Source organism: Elephantulus edwardii, unplaced genomic scaffold, assembly GCF_000299155.1.
Source record: "Elephantulus edwardii isolate Elephantulus edwardi_28Jun2011 unplaced genomic scaffold, EleEdw1.0 scaffold00127, whole genome shotgun sequence".
Classification (NCBI taxonomy): domain Eukaryota; kingdom Metazoa; phylum Chordata; class Mammalia; order Macroscelidea; family Macroscelididae; genus Elephantulus; species Elephantulus edwardii.
The window spans coordinates 4,304,595-4,320,182 of NW_006399877.1; the positions used below are offsets into that span (position 1 = coordinate 4,304,595).

A 15,588-nucleotide genomic window follows, 5' to 3' on the forward strand; every position below is an offset into this window, starting at 1 on the left:
TAAATTATGACAGTGAATTTAGAAAGGAGGGCTCCGAGGGCTTGAGAGAACATGTCGGGATGATATGATGCTTGTAAGAACATTGCAATCACATCCCGGTAATCACTGGAGCGTACCGCGTAACTACCTCCTCGGCTAATATGCTTTCTTCTGGGTGATGACTAATCATGTTCTATTAAACAGCGCTAAAGCTGGAAGAACTCAACTCCACGAGTGTAATGAAGCCAGTATTCTCCCCGGACAGATTAGCTACAACTGATTTGACACCCAGCATCATAGGGGCTTCAGACCTGACAAACTCTGGGCTCGCCGCTGATTTATGTCGTCAAGCTCTTCGGAGAGGAGATGAGATCCGAGTGTTCCGTTCGGTAGAGGTGAAGTGTACTGATGTGCTTAACTGCCAGTTAGGGAAAGTTACCCCTTCTCTGGGCTCCTTGTCTCCCGCCCCCTCCCCGTCCCTGTGCGTGGGGGGCGGAGGCACTGCCCGCAGGACGAGGACAAGGTGCCGGACACAGTCCTGTGCTATCATCAGAGGATCGAGGCCCGCCGGCGTCTCCCGCGTGTGCTCAGGGGCTGTGGCTGGACCAGGAACCATCATGCAGCCTCCTGCCTCCTCTTCGCCCCTCGTGAGGGGCTCCTGGAGTTCTGGGACGTGGCGGGGCGGATGGGCAGGGGAGGTGACCACCAGGAGGACTCACGTGCTGTCCCCGCCCCTCAGATGATGGTGGGCATCCTCCCGCTGCTGTTGTTGCGGTTGTTGTTCTTCCGGGACAGGTTGGGGGTGGCCATGAGCACGAAGCGCTCGTCAGGACAACCGTACTGGAGCAGGGCCTCGATGCACTCCTGGCTGGAGGCCTGCCGGGCATAGGCCAGCGCCGTGTTCCCGTGGGCGTCCCGGGCCATGACGTCCACGCCGTACTGCAGACAACAGGGGCCGGTTAGCGTCCTCCCAGGGGGAGGCGGGTGACAGCAGGTGTCAGTGGGGCTGGGCCATGGTACCCAGGGGTCTGGTCACACTGCAGTGAGGGTGGGGACATATTAGTGACCGGCAGTCTCAGCTGGCCATAGGAAAGCAGGTCCACGCCACAACGTGGGCCTGATCCAATCAGTGGGTCTAGGGAGCAAAAAGGGAGACTTCCCAGGAGCAAGGTTCTGCCTCAAAGAGGCCCCAGGGCCCTGATGTCCTGATGGGTTTCCAGCCAGCCACCTGCTGGATGGGCTCAGTTACTGGACTGCTGGTTCTAGTTGACCTTCTGACACGTGAGTTCTGGGCTGCCGGCCTCCATAACTGGGGAGCCAATCCCCCCAAAATACAATCTATCAACCAATCTCTCATGCTGTCTATCTCCCTCTACACCAATCTATATCTCTATCCACATGTACTATCTCTGCCTCTATATCAGTATCTAATCTACCTCTATCTCTGTAACTCTACAACTAATCTCTATCTCTATCTAATCTCTATCTACCTCCCCCCACTTATGGGTTCTGTTTCTCTGGCAAATCCCATCCTTTCGTAGAAGATAGTCTCCTATTTAAAAAAATGCTGCCAAAACAGATCAACAAACCAAGGCAACTTGGTTCTCTGCTGGGTGAGGTGTGAGGCCAGATGAGGTCTCAGGAGAGTCCAGGTGCATAGCCCCAGGTGAGAGTCTCGTGAGAGCAAGGGGAAGGTGCAGCGTAGACCCAGGTAGGAGGTGAAGGGAGCACCCAGCTAAGGTCCAGTGGCGGGGGTCCAGGAGGAGGCCGGGGAGGGGACTCACCCAGATGAGAAGCTGTAGCAGGACCACGTTGCCCTTCCGGCAGGCCAGGTGCAGGGCGGTGCGGCCGTCGCCCTCGCCGCACGTCTCGTTCACCTCGTCCCGGGAGCCGTGTGCCAGCAGCAGAATGACCGTGCGCAGGTCCTCGTCGGCGGTGGCCCGCAGCAGAAGCTGGCCCAGGGACAGCTCAGAGCAGGGCAGAGGGGCCAGGAAGAGTTTCTGCTCGTACTTGGCACGGATCCACCGTTCCTTCTCCTCCCTGTGGGGACATCAGATGGCCATGTTCACGCTGGGCAGAGGGCAGTGGCGTGGGGACACCAGGACACCACCTGGGGAGGCTTGCTGGTGGTGATGCTGGTGCCACCTGGAAACTGTAGGCCGTGCTGGGCCTCTGGAGGAGTCACAGACCGTGAAGGTGCTTCTGAGGCAGCTGAAGCCATCCGCCTGCAGGCCCACATTTAAGAGCATCACTTGCCCTCAGTCAGCTTTCAGTACAGAAGCTGTGTCCTGGGAGAACTGCCCACCCACTAGAGGTCAGCCTGTTGGGACACTTCAGGCCACAGGGAGGCCAGTTTGCAAGGAGGTGGGAGTGGAATGTGAGCAGAGGCAGGTAGAAGGAGGTGGGCTGTGATGTCCTAGTTCACTCTGTGTGTGCGTGCACATGTGCACGCAGTGAGTGTGCACAGCATGCACACGTGAGTGTGTGCACGTGTGTGCATGTGCACGGTGTGCCTACACTGTGACTGCACATGTGCACTAACATAGCGAGCACGCACTGCATGTGTGCACACGAGTGTGCACAGGAATAGTGACTGTGTGTACTGTGTACATGCACGTGTGTGTACACATGTGTGCACGTGTGTGAATGTGGTGTCTGCACTGTGTTTGCACGTGTGCACAGGAATCAAGACCGTGAGCTGAGTGTGTGCACACGCACAAACAGCATGTGTGCATGTGAGTGTGCACAGGAATCAAGACTGCGCGTGGAGTGAGTGCATGCGCGTGTGTGTGTGCATGTGTGTGCCCGCACTGCATGAGTGCACGCGGGTGTGCACAGGAATCATGACTGCACGCTAAGTGTGTGCATGTCCATGTGCTGTGAGAGTGTTGAGCGTGAACTTGCATGGTGCATGTGCACTGTGTGTGCATTGTATGTGCACCCCATGAGTGATGCTGCCCTGTGTGAGTGTGACACACGCACGTGTGGGCACGTGGACATCACGGGTGAGTGTACACACGTGTGAGCACGCTTATGCATTTGCATTGTGTGTGAGTGCAGGGGCATTGGGGGGGTGTGCACTAGTGTGTACACGCTCACCCCTCCAGGGTCTCTAACCTCCAGCTGACATGTACTCTTCACTAGATAAGAAAGCAGACTCCCTGGGGAGGCTCAGAGAGCTACAATCTGAACTGAGCGCTATGCGTTATCTTTCTGGACACTCGAGAAAGGCTGGTAACACGCCTCCTTCAATGACCACAACTGTTGGGTCTTCTGCGGACAGGTTTCCAGGATCAAGCCCAGGAAGCAAGATGGTGTCCCAGCCAGAGTTGAGAGGGGGCTGGACAGCACAGCCTGGCTGATAAGACAGTGCCTGGTGTGTGTGTGTGTGTGTGTGTGTGTGTGTGTGTGTGTGTGTGTGTGAGTGATACATACATGCACACCCCAACCCCTCCCCCTCCAGGATAACAGTGGGGTGGGGATACTGCTGAGGAGGAGGGCTGAATGGGAGACTGGAGAGAAAAGGGACAAGAGAGGGAAGAGAGAGGTGGGCAAGTAAGAAAGACAGGTGGGAGGGGAAGAGAGAGGGAAAGGGAGAGGGGGAGGAGGGGGGAGAGGAGAGGAGAGGACGGGGTAGTTGTGTTGAGAAGTACCCTTGAGGTGAGCACAGCTCACGGCAGCCCTGTGAACAGCAGATCTGAACCCGGTCCTGTCTGGCGCCATCCTCACTCTCTGGTACACTGTACCCCATTGTTACAGTCACAATGTCAATCTATCTGGTTGAGGGTCTTTTTTTCCCCCCAACCCCATTTACCCTTCTACACCAGCCAGGAGAGAGGAAAACAAAGGAAGGAAGAGGGGGAAGGGAGGAATAGCAGTACTTGGACTGGGCAGAGGAGGGTAGGCGCTCCCAGGGGTGTGGGCGTGGGCTCCTCAGCTCCCCTGACAGACTGGTTTCTCTGAGAGGGTTGGATGCAAGGATACCAACAACTCAGCAGCCCCGCTGTCCACAGAGAAAACAAAAAACAACAGAAGAGACAGTGACCTATGACAGGCACCTCCGGAGACTGGGGCCCCAGTGTGTCCCCCAAAGCCCCCAGCTGTCCACAGGGGAGACCAAAAACGACAGAAGAGACAGTGAGCTATGACAGGCACCTCCAGCCTTGGGAGGGATGCTGTGTGTGCAGACAGAGTCACCAGCATCCCGCAGAGCCACCCATTCCCAGCAGTCCACCTCATTCCAGAACTTTCTCCAGGGGATAATGGGTGCCAAGAGCTACAAGACTCCCTTTGGGCCTGGTGAGGTTCTAAAAGGGACATTCTTCTTCCAGCGGCAGCAAAGGGCTGCCCACCCCTTTCGGATGTTGACACTGCCCCTGGTAATCTAATCTAGGGTCAGGTTAGCCCTAATCTGGTTTTAAATACTTAGGCAAACAAACTCTTCCAGGGGTAAACCTGGATTAGTTGTGCATCACTTCCTGGTCCATGTGAGCGACCCCAGGGTGACCTCTGGCTCTTTTCATTCAAGATGTCCAGGGCAAACATTTGGCTACAGCTGGTTATTGGTTATCGGGTCCCCAGGGTCCCCAAACTGCAGGCTCAGGGGGCCATGAAGGACAGTGCAAAAATACTTACAAAAGTTTCTTTTGTTATAAAAAACTGTTACCACAAATGACCAGGATTAACTTGTACAGGCCCCCAAATTACAAAACTGTGATGCTGTAAATTGTCATTTATAAAGGGAGACTAACACTTGAATGAAATGAAAAAGGAGAATGAAGAAATCTCCTGGAGTCTTGCAATTTCATTGTGATGGGAGTGCAGGTTTGTAACGCATGCGCATGCACTTCACTTCGGCTTTCTGTTAGGCATTTACCAGATTTGTTTGGGAAGTTAACTGCACTCCCCTCAAGGTCAGCACTCGCCCTGCTCCCTCTGTGGGCTCCCACCTCCCTGTGCTCATCTTCCAGCCCCCAGCGGCCTTCTGAGCTCTGGCCCTGCTCAAATCCATCCATGGGGAAGACTGAAAACCACCGAGCTGACTCCCACTACAGCCAGCCTTCTGTTCTGGTGAGTTTTCATGGTCACTGCCAAATAATCTGAAGATAAACCAGAGATTTCACGAGGTGGCCTAGTGGTAAGAAGTTGTGCTGCAGTATCAAAGGCAAGTGATTCAAACCCACTAGGTGCTCCTTGGGACAGAGATGGCCAGTCTCCTCCAGTGCAACTTACTGCCTTTGAAAACTCACTAGGGGGTCAGCTATGGTTAGTTCTGACTGGACGGTCCACAACAACAACACCCATTGTCCTTGCTGCAATTATAAAATGGTCCTTTGCACATTAAAACCCCCAGCAAAGAATGACCATGAGCTTAGAATTCCCTCCTGCAGTCAGGGAACTGTTGGGGAGACTCTGTCCTCCCAGTGTAGTCACCTCAGCAGAATGGCCTGTATCCTGCACGTGTCTGAGTACAGCCTACGTCAGAGACACTGGGGGGGGTCAGTTCCAGGGTCCCCTAGTAAAGCGAGGATAGTGACAAAGCAGCCACACAGTCTTTTCAGTGCGTATGGAAATGACGTTGAATCCATCCATGTACAACATGGCGAAGTGTCAAGTATGGCGTGAGGGCCCGCAGTGACAGAGACCGAGGGAGCCCAGGCTGCAGGGAGACACGTATGACAGACCACGATGCACGGCAGTCAAACCCTTCGTGCGTGAACTGTGTCTGCGAGAAACTGAGCCACGACCGCAGAGTGAGCGTGACGGGTGCTTTGTTTTGGAAAAAACATCAGTGTTGTTGACACCATAGAGGCAGGTCCAGGTTCTGCCGGGCTGCGAACAGCTATCACTCAGGAGCATTCTTTGAGGGATGGCTTACATGGAATGTAGGAACACTCGGTGAGCTGATGGGTGACCAGCCTCGGGTACTGAGAGGGGTCTGAGGGCGACTGTCGTCAGTGTTGTTATCAGGTGCCACAGAATCAACTACGGCTCTTAACACTCTACGACAGAGCTGAACCCTGCCTGTCCGGTGCCGTCCGCACAGCCTCCCCCCCGCTCAAGCCCACTGCTGTAGCCCCGGTGTCAGCCCATCTCATCGAGGGTCTTCATCTCGTTCACTGGCCCTCTAAGTTTCCCCAGCATGACGTCTTCTTCCGAGGACTGGTCCCTCCTGATAATACATGCAGAGCACACGAGGCAGAGCCGGACCCCCCCTGCCTCCCCTGTGCACCCTGGCGGCTCTTTCTCCAGGACGGACGACTGCTTCTCCTGGCAGCTCGTGCAATACTCAGTCCTCTCCAGCACCACGGCTCAAAGGCACCGATTCCTCAGTCATCCTTATTCACTGTCCAACTCTCACATGAGGCTCGTACGTCTGTGGCTTGGGTCAGGCGCACCTTAGTCTTTGAAGTGGACATCCTCCAAGGAACTCTGGTGGTGCAGTGGTATTGGGAAGCCAGTTGCATGAACCACCAGCTGCTCTGAGGAACAACAACAACAACGTGGCATCTACTTCTCAAGATGAACCCATTCTCCCGCCGTAACTAGCTCAGTGCTGACACACAGTGCTTCTACAGGTCAGGAGGGGGACAGTGTGTCCCCAGGGCTGGTTTTTATGGAAGCAGACGAGGCTGGTGGTTTCACACCAGCCACCTTTTGGTCAGCAGTTCATTGCTTAATCCACTATGCCACAAGGGCTCCTTCAGTAAAGGCTGACTCACTATTGATCCATGGGGAGCCCCCCACTGGGTTTCTGTGAACTGGCCTTTCCGGTCTGCAGCTGACACTGACCATTGCACCACCAGCATTCCTGGAGGATGTCGTTCACTGAAAGACTAAGGTGCGCCTGGTCTTGGTGGGAGGACAAAGTCCATCTTTCTCGTAAGGAGCAGCTGGTGGATTTGAAACACCGACCTTCTGGTCACAGCGCAGCATGTGATACCCAGAGCTCCTTAGCGTGTGCAGCACTTCTCTGGTCTGTACAGTCCTTACAAGTTGAAAGCGGCTCAGCGGCAAGAGGTGTGGGTTTGGGATTTTAAGCCTCGAACAACTCAAATGCAGAGAACAGGTCACCAATGAGCACGGTACAAAGTGGAGGTTCTCCGAGTCTGACTTCCTGGAGTGTCCACTTCCTTTGGCGTCCATGTCCCCTTGGCCACCCCCGCTGCCCCCCCGAGCTGCTCTATCCTGGCTGCTCTGGCCCTCCTGGAGCAGAGACCCCACCTCACGACTGGCACCACAGGGCACACTGTTCCACGCCGATGCTGGTCCGACAGGGACGTGCAGCCAGAATGTTCTAGAAACCGGAAGGGCGTTGGGAAGTAAGGTCACCGCCATGTCCCTGTCTGTGCCAGGCACAACTGTCCTCAAGGGCTCGAGATCAACCAGCAGGAAAGCAGGTCTCTGACGTGGGTTTCTGGGGCCCCGCTCATTCCTGTATTACCATTACACTGTGATTAGAACCACCTGCAGATGCCTCCCTGGTCACTGCCCACCTCAGCACACCAGTGGTGGAGACTGACTCTGATGTCACCATAGGGGGCAGGGAGTGTCCTGGTCACTGGGACTATGGGCTGCGTGCAGCTGCGGGTGTGTGAGTGCACCAGCCGGGCGCGTCACCCTGTTCTCCACGGCATGGCTGTCGGCAAGTCTGGAAGCTCCCTGGCCCCCGGGTCTGCGCTCCTCGTGGTGATGGAGACCCGAGGACAGAGGGAGCTTGTCAGGACTTGCAATCAGGTGTTTGGATAAGGCACAAAGGGTGCTGTCCACGCCGGAGCCACTGGAGGGAGGGGCATTGCTAAGAGTTCCGGCCCCCGGAGGGGCGTGTGTGTGCCACGCGGGGATGGGGAGGGGGCGCAGACCCCCTGTGCTATGGTTTCCTGCTCATACGAATCCCTCAAGACTGACCTGGCTCAGCACGGTGATGGCTGGAGCCCTGACGGCTGGGAAGGTGCAGAGGTCCTCAGTCCTGGGCGGTATCAGGGTCCACTCTGTCCTGCCCACCACCTGCTTTTCTGGACAATCATGCACTGCCATGGTTCTCACCTGCTGACGGGTTACTGCGTCCAAGTCAGGGATTCTGAAACCACCTTTCCTCTATGTGAATTCTCACACCCTTCCCCCTGCAGAAGTCCCGACATGGAAGCACAAATACTCTGACTGTGACTCTGACGCCCCATCTTCCTTCTGGGACCCCCGCTCAACTTGCCGGGCCTCCTCAGCTCCCCGAGGAAGGCCAGTTCAAGAGCAACACGGCTGGTAGTAGATCACGTCCTCATTCCAAGGCCCCAGAGACAACGGCTCACATCTCCTGTTAGCTAATGAGCTAAAAAATGAATTATTGGAGCGGCCAGCCGTCAGCAGAAAGCAGGTCCACTCCTCACTGAGCCCCGTGGTGACATACCTTTAAATAAATCAACCCCACAGAGCCAGAGCACACGGGCGGAGGGTGGACCCCAGGAGGAGGACAGATGACCAAGCCCCCCAAATAAAGGAGGCCAGTGGAGTACAGGACACACAAAACAGTGTTTTCCTCCTTAATGTTCGACAAGAGTACTGGTTACTCCATGGAGTACCGAAAGAATGAACAGTGTATATCTTGGAAAAGTGCAGAGTACTCCTTGGAGGAAGAGGGCGAAGCTTCATCTCTTGTACTTTGGGCAGAAGAGGCTTTTCCTTGGAGAGTGACATCAAGCTTGACAAGGTGAAGAGTCAGCAAAGGAGAAGACCTTCAACCAGACGGACTGACACAGTGACCGCAGCTATGGACTCAAGTGTGTCCGAGATGATGAGGACGGCACGGGACAGGACTTGCTGTTCACAGGGTCACGATGGGTCATACTCGACTTGATGGCACCTAACAAGAATCCCCAGCACACTCCCCAGGAAGGAAAATGGCCCAGGATGAAATCCTTGTGAGAGGCTTGCTGTTTCTCCTGCTGGGGCCCCCGGCCTGGGACGGAGGGTGACGGGGGGGCCAGGTCACAGGAGCTGAGGCTCGTCTGAGTCTCCTGGGATTTGCAGGCTTGGAGATGGATGCACCGCATGGCCGTCCCTGACCTTGAGGGTTGGTGACGCAGTAGGGCTCCATCCACCACTCTGACCATCTCCCCCAAACTGAAGATTTCGTGCCTGCCTGCACAGTGGACCTCGTGAGTGACAGCCGTGGATGGCCTGTGCGTGAGAGCTTGTGCATCGCTGTGTGACGGGTCAGGACTGACCTGTGCCCAGAGGGACAGATGAGGACGGTCCCCAGCTTTACTGCTGTCTCTCAGTCACACAGGGCTCCGGAGGGTCCCCTGACACGCCCTGGTGGTGGCAGAGCTGCAAAGGTACATGTGGGGAGGAACTGTGGTGGGAAGGAGAGGCCTCAGGAGACCAGTCAGTGGTGGTCCAAACCTCCCAGGGGGTAGGAAGGACTGATGTTGGGATGGACAGACACAGCCCTTCCTTGTTGGAAACAGGGCAGCCGACAAGGACAGCAGCATGAGGCCCTGGCCATCTTCAAGACGGACTCCAAGCATACAGAGACCAGGGGACGGCTGGGCTGCAGGAAGGTGTCTCCTCCTCTACTAAGGACCCTGTGGGAAGGGCGGAGGAGGGCTGCAGAGGGCCAACACCACACCAGGCAGGGACTACTCATGCTGGCATGGGCTGGCCAGTGCCATCTCAACAACTCCAAGGTCAGGTCAGTCAAGACAGGTGATGCACAGCCGAACGGCGACTGTCAGGGATGACCATCAAGAGGAGTATTAGGGACCATGGGATAAAATGAGTGTATTGAGGACAAGATTGGGCATTTATAGCATCATTCCCATTGTGGGGCCAGAACAAAGGATGAGGTGTCACCAGCCATGCCACTCATCACTGAACCCTGGTGGTGGTGGGGGCACAGGGGTCAGCCCTGGGGAGCCCACGGCCAGGACTCTCAACACCAACAACCTCCTCCCCCCATCCTCCACCTTCACCTGCGGGTCTCCACGCCCCACTGGGCGCAGCGCTGCTAATCTAGAGACTGCTGGCTGACTCCACCAGCTGCCCCTCAAGATAAGGATGTACGCCGTCCTCCTACAACAGCCTCGGACACCTGACGGGGGCCACTGTGAGTCAGAACGGACTCGAGGGCCGCAGGTCAGGTAATTTAGGCTTTAAGTGCCAAGCGAGCAGCTCCAGGTGCCAGTTCTTGAATGTGTGTTTATTTACACAAAAGTAGTGCTGGCAAGAGCACTGCTGGGTCTCTTACACAGAATAAGAAAACACCTCAACGGGTTAATGTTGCTGTCCGGTGCCCTCAGGCTGAGAACAACTCATACCAGCCGTGTGAAGGATGGATCTGAACCTATCCTGTCCTGAGTCATCCTCATTATGTAATACTCCGGCCCGCTGCTGCAGTCACGGTGTCAATCCTTCTCACTGAAGGTCCTCTTCCTTTTTGCTTAGCCTCCATCTTTCCAAATATGTGCTGTACCGATTGCTGGGATGAACATTTTCCACAACGCAGCTGTTAGGTGCCACCAAGTCCATTCCATTCATAGTGACCCGTAAACCACAGGACAGCACCATGCTGGGTCCTGCACCACCCTCCAGCCCCTAGTGGTCCTGCACTGTTCTCAGTACCCTTCACCAACACCGTGATACACACGTATCTACCAGCCCTTGGTTCTCTTTCTTCCTTGCCCAATGTTGTTGTTGTTAGGTGCTGTCCAGTCAAGTACGACTCGCAGTGACCCTCTGAACAAAAGATCTGACCCCTGCTCCATCCTGCACCATCCTCACACTTTCCGACACCCCGGAGCCCATTCCAGCAGTCACTACATCAGCAAACCTGAGGGTCGTCCTCTCCATCACTGACCCTCCACCCTTCCCAGCATCACGTCCCTCTCCAAGGAACAGGCCCTCTTAGCAACATGTCCAAAGTATGTGAGGCAAAGCCTCATCATTCTTGCCTCAAAAGAGCACTCCAGCTGCACCCTCTCCAAGACAGATCTGTTTGTTCTCCTGGCCGTCCATGGGATGTTCAGTGCACTTCTCCAACACCACAGCTCAAAGGTGTCAATTCTTCTGTCAGCCTTATTCGTTGTCCAGCTCTCAAATGCACAGCAAGTAATTGGAAAGACTATGACTTAGATACACCTTAGTTCTCAAATGGATATCATTACCCCTCAATAATTTGGACAGGTCCTAAACTGCAGATTTTCCTAGTGCAGTGCATCACCTTATTTCTTTACTGCTGGTACCAAGGGTGTTAATTGTGGATCCAAGCAAGATGAAGCTACTGGCATTTTCAATCTCCTCTCCATCCATCAGTACTGTGGGGTGATTCCACTAACTGCTGGCGAGCTAAGTGGGAGGAAGAGAAGCCACCTAACTCGACTGGCAGAGCGGCTGACCCCAGGAGTCCTGCCCAGCTCTGTCCCCATCTTCACAGCCACCGTCCTGGGGCGCAGGATCCCAGGTCCAGCTGTACCCCACCACACACTCCTTCTCTCTGGCCTCTCCATGCCTGGCTGTTCAGGCTGGAGAAGGACTAGGAGTCACGTCAGAGAAGAAGTCGGAGCCGTGCTGCCGGGTGATGAGTGTTCAACAAACATGAGTCACAATGAAGCAGCCAGGGGTGCACCCTGGACAGCACCATCTAGAATATTCCTTTTACTGGACAGTCTGGATCCACGGCACGGCTCCACTTTCTGATTCTATTCCCGGCCCCTGAACCTGCTCCAGACTGAGCAAGGAGTCCACGGTGTGAAACACACGACAGAAAGCACAGGACCCCCACGTGGGCAGACGTCTGGCTCCGTGCGCATCGATGATGTCATTCCACAAATGGAAGGCGTGCTGCCACCCTGCTCCCACCGAGTCCACGGGCATCATTTCCCAACAGTGTGTGCTCACCCTGGTAAGTCCCACGCTTTTGAACACGTCTCCAGGCTGTTACTGCCCACTTCCTGGCCTGCAGGGTCGTGTAAACATACCCTCCCTGTGCACTGGGAAGCCCAAATCCGTGGACCCCGGTCTAGTGCAGCTTGTGCTTTGCTGCGGGGGGTCTGGCACCGAGCCTGCCAACTCTGAGCGCTGCCTGAGCTTGTGAGAGAACGCAGTACAGGTGCCCCGCATCCCACTCACAGAGCCTGGGCCCACAGGGCACTGCCACGGGCCAGCACCTTCACATTCGGACTGACGGATGAGGCCGGGTGGTGCAGCGGTGAAGTGCTCAGCTGATAATGGAAAAGTTGGCTCGTAGGTCAAACCCACCTTTAGGCCACGAAGAACTGGAACCTAACAAAAGGTAATGAGCTTGAGTCTCTCGGGGGTGGGGTTACTACTGTGGGGAGTGTGGCTCTTTTGGGGTGATGGGACTATCTTAGGGTGGTGTGAAGCATGTCCTTTAATATTTTAGCCTCCAGCTGGCAAACCCCCATGAAGGACCCCCTACATTTACTGTTTTTCTAAAGACCCTCCAGCAACTGCCTTTCCCCAGAGGGCCCAGCCCCATCAAGGTAAAAATGCCCATTTTAATCAAAACACCTCCTACAATATGTTAAAAACAAAACTCCGTAAGAAGAACGGTCTCTGGTGTCTGTCCCGGATCTCCTGGAAGCACCGTCCCTTGTCCCTGCCCAGCTGTGCTCCCCTCCACCCCCCAGGCCCCAGGTTGGGAGGCGCCCCTCCCCAGGCGGCTGAAGGAAGATCTGTGCAGTGTGCCCAGCGGAGGACGTGAAGTGGGGCGCTGGAGCAGGGCAACCCCGCCTGGCATGTGGTGGTGACTGAGCCGGAGAAACGGCAGGAGGAGAAAGAGCTGGCAGCAAGGAATTTCTAGAGTCTTCCTGCCATAAGCAAAACAGGAACCGGAGCGCAGGCATGGACCAGGGGGCTGGAACAATGTGCTAAGAACACACAGGGCTTCCTCTCGCTGCGGGGCAGGGGGCAGTGGCCGGTGGCTGCACGCATGCCTTCTCCAGGGCGTTGCTAAGGGCGGCCTGGCCGCAGCCGGCAGAACCCGGCCAGCAACAAAGACGGATGGCTCTGTGGTCCTTAATTACAGAAAGCTTTTAAGAAGCTGGCCACTGTAAATTCCCAACTCGGACGAGGATTTATGTTCGTGGGCAAAGACAAAATAAATATCCCCCGCCTGACTTCTGATCGATACTAGGAGTGTTTTTGCAACCTGGAGGGTGTTTTATGAGCGCCTAGGAAAAGAACAGGATCGTTATTAATTAAATAAAGTCAACTATATTAGGCTTATTACGTCTCTTCAGTGGGCTGGTGAAGGCACAGGGTGGTGGGGCAGCAGCGAGAGAGGCTGCTGTGTCCTGTGTCCAGCAGCTCAGCCTTTGCCCCCTGGACGGGACGCAAGTAACAGGGTCCTAGGGTGATGCAATTGTTCAACACCTGATTGCTAACCAAAAGCTGAACGTTTGAGTCTGCCCAGAGGCACCTTGGAAGAAAGGCCTGGCAACCCATTTCTGAAAACTCAGTCACTGCAAAGGCATGTGGTTCATTACTGTCTCTGAAAACTGCTGGAGGCTCAGCTGTGGGCTGGTTCCGACTAGACAGCACACACCACCACCACCACCACCACCACCACCAACAACAACAACTACAGCCCTTTGGTGCACAGTTCCCTCACAGGAGGTCACTGGGAGAGTCTCCCAGGACCAACTCGCTGGGATCTGGTTGGCTCCAGGCCCTGGGGGTGAGTGGTTACACAGCTGTGAACCCAAGCCAGCCCACTTCTCTCAGGACTACCTGTTGTTTCTGAGTTAATACAGCTCACAGCGACCCCTTCCCCCATGGGGTGTCCCAGGCTGTAAATCTTCATGAGGACAGATTGTTCATCTTGCCCCCTCGGAGCGGCTGGTGGATTTGAACTGCTGACATTTAGGTTATCAGCCCTGTGAACAACTCGAGCCAGGCGCCTTCCATAAAGACACAGGCCCTGGGAAGCCCACAGGGCTGGTCAGGGCTGTCTGCAGTGGTCACTGGCTCGGTCCTGGTTAGAGTGGTACGTGCAGTTAGCTTGTGTGGCTGCTGAAGGAAGGGTTAGAGGTTCGAAGGCACCTAAAGGGGGGGCAGAAGCAAGTCTGGCTGTCGGCTTCTGGTAAGTCAGGCCCTGAACACCCCTAGGAGCACAGTTCTCCTGTGATGTGTGCGCGGCCACTGCCAGCTGGAAGCTGACTTGATGGAGGCTATTTTTCTGGTTCTCTTCACCAAGGTGCAGCTGTGTAACTCAGGCTTGGGGTGGGCCCTCCTGAGGTGACCCCCACACGGCTCTCTGAGTGCCAGGGCACTCCTACGTCTACTCAGAACGTGGCAAAGCCGAGGGGAAAGCATGTCAGGGGAGGAGCAAGAGCGACCTGTCACATCGCCAGTCCAGGCTCTCCAGAGTGGTCCACGTCCACGTCACAGCAGGCAGAGGACAGGCCAGCACAGTCACCTGGCAGTCACCTGAGAGTCACCTGAAAGTCACCTGAGCACTGGCCTCGGAGTACAGAACACTCGGTACCCTAACCATCACATGAACCCAGTGCCTGGGACGCAGCCGCCATGTCCATGCACTACCCACACTGAGCACACGGCCATCGGGCAGATTCCACGCACAGCGACCCCTGCGTCCAGGGGTGCAGCTCACGCTCGTTGGCTGAGGAGGGCTGACGCTGGGGGACAGGGGGGCAGGATTGTGGAGTTTAAATACAGTCAATTATTAGGTACCACTGAGGCAGAGACGACTCACTGCAACTCTGAAAAAAAACAACGAAGCCCTGCCAATCAGACACCACCCCCGTGACCCCCGCAGGACCCCTATGACCCTCGCTGGGACCCTATGATGACCCCTAAGACCTCTGAAGGATGCCCATGACCCCTGTGGGGCCCCTATGACCCTCACTGAGCCCCCATGATGACCCCTAAGGCCTCTGAAGGACCCCACAACCCCTAAGACCTCGGCAGGACCCCCATGACCTTCATGGGCCCCCCACAGCCTCCACGGGGCCCCCACGACCTCGTGGCCTCACTGCTGCAGTCACGTGGCAGCCCATCCTGTTGAAGGTCTTCCTCGTTTGTGCGGCCTTTGACTTCCCCAAGCATGACGTCCTTCTCCAGAGACTGGCCCCTCCCGCCGACATGCCCACAGTGCGAGAGAAGCCTCACCATCCTTGCTTCTCAGGGACGCGCTGGCCGCACTTGTCCACAGACTGGAGTCTCTGCTCTTACGGCAACCCAGGGCGTCGTCAATCCTCTCAGCCCCCACGATTCAAAGGCATCAATTCTGCTATCCTCATTGACCATCCAACCTCACATGGACCGGAAGCTAGCGATACCAGCACGGCTTGGGTCAGCTGCACCCCAGGCCTTGAGGTAACAGCTCTCACAGACATTCAGGACAGTATGGAAGTGGGGAGAACCGCATCTGGGTCCCCCAAAGTGAGTGCCTAGATGTACAGACACCAGCCAGTGCCACCTAAGTCTCATGTGTAGGTGACAGCACTGATGTCAGGGCAGGCTCTGACAGTGAGCCAGGTCCCCAGGAACTGGAGAGTGGGGGTTCATCACTGGGGGTGCCAGTGGGGGAGAGGAGAGGAAGACATTTTTCAGGCAATTATAAAAACAGCA

General features: G+C 55.7%; 1 protein-coding gene across 1 annotated transcript in view; it reads right to left on the reverse strand.

Annotated features, from left to right (window-relative positions):
• Positions 1 to 712: 712 nt before the first annotated feature.
• The window catches only part of AGAP1 (ArfGAP with GTPase domain, ankyrin repeat and PH domain 1), a 405,039-nt gene continuing 390,163 nt past the window's right edge, over positions 713 to 15,588 (reverse strand). The window contains exons 16-17 of the mRNA XM_006893452.1: positions 1,764 to 2,019; positions 713 to 918 (exon numbers count right to left, since the gene is read on the reverse strand). Coding sequence (XP_006893514.1) covers positions 715 to 918; positions 1,764 to 2,019 — 460 coding nt within the window. The 3' untranslated portion in view covers positions 713 to 714. The remainder of the gene's footprint in view (positions 919 to 1,763; positions 2,020 to 15,588) is intronic.